The 3,818-nt window shown below is 45.6% G+C and overlaps 1 protein-coding gene across 1 annotated transcript; it reads right to left on the reverse strand.

Moving 5' to 3' along the window:
- Positions 1–718: 718 nt before the first annotated feature.
- On the reverse strand, positions 719–3,539 carry LOC307064077 (HMG box transcription factor BBX-like; the record flags this gene model as incomplete). The annotated part of the gene is given in 2 exon segments (XM_079720560.1): positions 719–812; positions 814–3,539. Coding segments are annotated over 2 exon segments (2,820 nt in total).
- Between the last annotated feature and the right edge of the window lie 279 nt (positions 3,540–3,818).

The raw sequence follows: 3,818 nt of genomic DNA on the forward strand, positions 1-3,818 counted from the left end.
AACAAATTCTGCTGTAAGAACTGTAATTTTTCTTCTTCTCTCTCTTTCTCTTTTGGCCAGCAAACTACCACTCTGGTGGCAAATATAAAAGTGCAGAATAGATGGACCACAAGGCCGAGCATACACCGCTAACACTGGTACATCTGCCTGCCCGTGCTGTCTGGGAGTCTCTGGAAGAGGCTTTTTAATATTATTCTACAATATAAATGTAGGTATAACCTATTATATAAACCATCTTAGAACATAAACCTCCATGTACAAAAAAGACTAAGAATATCTAATAATAGCTAGTGCAGTGTGTCAGTTTTTGTTTTTTTGTTTTTTGTTTGTGTTTGGAAAGAATAACTAGGTAATATATGAAACTAGTTTCACACTCTCTGGTTGGTAAAAGAGATGCTGGATGAGCTACAGTAAAGGCAGCCTTTTACCAAGTTACCACCTATTACCATCAAAAGCCTTCAATAGAAAGCAAAGCTCTAGGATCATCCCATTTCTGCTCATTATCAGACAGACAACATCACCCTCAAAGACTCTGGGTTCTGAAAGAACAAACTGGCCCAGGGTGCCAACTTCTGCTTCAAGTGAATCTGGGCCGTGTAGGGCAACAAGCACTTGTTTGCTGTCTCTAGTTTCCACCACATGGACTCACTAGCATCTCTCAATAAAGACAAGGCTAGGGTAGTAGGTAAAGCACAATGTTTTACAATTAAAGGGCGCTTCACTGGTCAGCGCAAGAAATAAGTACAGGAGTCTGGGGCATTTCTTTTGGCTGTCCGTCATGGGTGAGCGGAGTGGATCTCTGACTTCTATGCATTTTCCACGGCAGCCACTCCGGCCAGCGCAGCGAGGCTGAAGAACGCAGACACGGCGGGCATCTCCGGGGTGCTGCTCCGCGTCTCCGTGGCCTCTTGGTTGTGTGAGCATTCGTCATTGCAGCCTGTCTCGGTCACCTTAACGAGACTCCTCTGCAGTTGTTCCTTTGGTTTGTCATCCAAAGTACCTCCTGCTGGTGATACCCGGCCATCTGCTGTCCTGACAAGGTGTGTGATCTTGGTTTTCCTTGCTTTTCTCTTTTGACTGCCCACCAAGGGTTCTTGCACTGTTGTTGGCTCTGGAGTGTTGGGAATGGATGGGGCATTTTTAACCTTATAAGCAGGCTCTGTGGTGTTTCTGTCTTCTGAAAATATGGCTTCTGTAGGGTGAATGGCAGCCAAGAAGAGTTGCTTGTTTGACCATTTATCCCCACTTCCTTTTTCCGGACCATTACGCTTCTCCTTTTTGTGCTTGTATTTGCTGACAATTTTGTGGAATAAGTTCTTTTTCTGAGACTGGAAAGGACCTTTGCTGGTTTGGGTCGGTTCTGAGGACATATGTCCAGTCTTCTTCTTTTTTCTTGGGACAGGTACACATTTCTCGTCAAATGTAACAGGACTATACTGAGGGAGGCTGTGGAATTTCTTTTCACATTCTTCACACAGCTTTGCTGAGCCAAGGAGAGAGTCTTCCTTTGCCTTTGTCTTCTTGAACTTCTTGCTTCCACTGGTCCCACTCTGGTGAAATGTCCAGCTTTCTTCATGCCAACACTCTTCATGATCAGAGGACTTTCCTTTTCCTGACCTTCGTTTCCCTCTGCCAACATTAGCTCGCAGAGACGTGAGCATACCCTCAGACACCAGGGTTTTATAAAGAGCACCTTTGCAAGACCTCTCAGATTTCCGGGAGCCACAAGTCTCTATTTTTCTGTGACACTCACTGTCCTCAGGCTTGGCCTGTCCCGATAGACTGGGTGGTAATGCAGCCTCCGTAGGGGTCAAAGGTTCTGCTTTTATACCCTCTGGTACCTCACCAGAAATGTTCTTGCTGGCAGAAATACTGATAAAATCTTGAGGTCTTGACTCTTGGCTGGTGTCTGAGGATTTCTCCTTTGACATTTTCTTCTCTCTTGATTTCACTTTCTTCTTTGGTGGCTTGGCATCCAAAATGCTTCCCTTGCCACTCGAGGATGTATGGACCTTCTTGCGAGGGGTATCTCCAAGCTTCTCGATGCCCCAGTCTCCCTTTGCAACAGCTTCAATGGTGTACATGACACTCTCGATATCAGATTCCGAGGACTGCCTCTTTTGGCAAGTCTGCTTGGGTGTGGATTTATCATTTCCATGTCGATCCATTTTGTTTTTCTTCTTTTTCTTTTTTAGCTTGTCTGGTTTGCTTAATGCTGTGGGATCCTCGATGATCCTAATGCCATGAGGATGGCACATGGGATCCTTTCTACTGGGAACATCGCTTATTATTATCTTGCTACTGCCAGAGTAAGAAAAATCAGGGAAGTGACTACATTTTTGATCTTCCTCTAATTCTTCCTTTTTAATTGCTTTAGGAGCTTCCATTTTTATACCCATTATATCATCCATTCGCAGCTCCTCAAAATTACTTAATTCCTTAGAATCTCTTACATTTTCCTTAGCTGATGTTTCAAATTCTGCTTCTTTCTGGAACCTGGCTTCATCGATTTTCTCCATTTTCATTTCTCTTTCTTCCTTGCCCTTCTCCAATTCTTGAATTCTTCCGCCATCTGATTCTTTGGCTTTTATTAGCTTTGATTCTTCCATTTTCACCCCCTCTGATGCCAGGCACATCTCTGCCAGTTGAAAGAGGGCAGACTGTCCACAGCGTTTTACAGGTTCAGCACCGCCCAACTGTGAAGTCTTCAAACAAATCTCTGCAAACTGAAACAAGGCTGATGCTTGACATTGTTTTGACGGAACATCAGGGTGGGAGGTACCTGAAGATATCTCGGCAAACTGAAATAATGGTGACTTCTGACGCAATTCAGAGGATTCTGAAACATCAGGCCTGCAAGTGCCAGAGGATATCTCTGGTGTCCCAAGAACATGTTCTGCAGCTAAAAGCAGCATGCTCAGGCCTCCCATTTGAGTAGGATCAGCCATCCCAAAGTTAAGCTGAGGCATTTCTTCAGGCTTTGTTTTCTTGGGGCTTGGCAAGGCTCTTGAAGAGTCAGATGGGAAGGCCCATAGTTTCTCCCGTGGATTGACAGTGGATGTTGGGGATTTCACAGGCTTGTTTGTGGTAGCACACCATTTGTAGCCAGGATTTGCTTTCATAAATGCATGTTTATACTCCTTGGCCATGTCTGTGTATTTCTGCTTTTCCTTTGGATCGAGAACAGCCCACCAATCAGCTAGTATCTTGGTAGCACCTCGGTTATCAAGCCTGGGGTGTTCCTGACGTACAAGAGAGCGATGACGTTTGCAAAATAAGAGAAATGCATTCATTGGTCTCCGGGCTCGCTGTTCTGGTGATTCATCATCTTCAGTTTCACCATCTTGCTCTAGACCAGCGGCCCCAAGAAGTTGAACCTTATCAATATCCTCCTCTTCGTCTTCCTCTTCTTCCTCTTCTGAAAAGTCAAGAAGTTGCTTTGCTAGCAATGGATGCCACTGAAGGCACTTTCGTTTTGGTCCTTTTCCAGCTCCTTCTCCTTCTGCGGAATACTCTTTATTTCTATTACCGCCTTTCATTACTCTGACCGGTCAAGTCAAGACTTTCCATCGTGATTTCAATGGAACATCAGAACTTCCAGCTTCTGTGATGCAGCAGAATTCCAGGAAGGCAAACGGAAAGTACACAGGGAGGAAGATGAACTGCAGCAAAGCCTGTGTCCTATGATACTGACCTCGCGGGTTCGCCGGGCGCGAGGGCGTGTGTGTGGCTCGCCCTCAGCGGCCAGTCAGGGGTTCTCTATGGGAAAGTGGAGAGAGAGGAGCTCGCGGAGCCGCTCTGCCTCCGCTTCACTGCAC

The sequence above is a fragment of the Hyperoodon ampullatus genome, assembly GCF_949752795.1.
Source record: "Hyperoodon ampullatus genome assembly, chromosome: 1".
NCBI lineage: Eukaryota > Metazoa > Chordata > Mammalia > Artiodactyla > Ziphiidae > Hyperoodon > Hyperoodon ampullatus.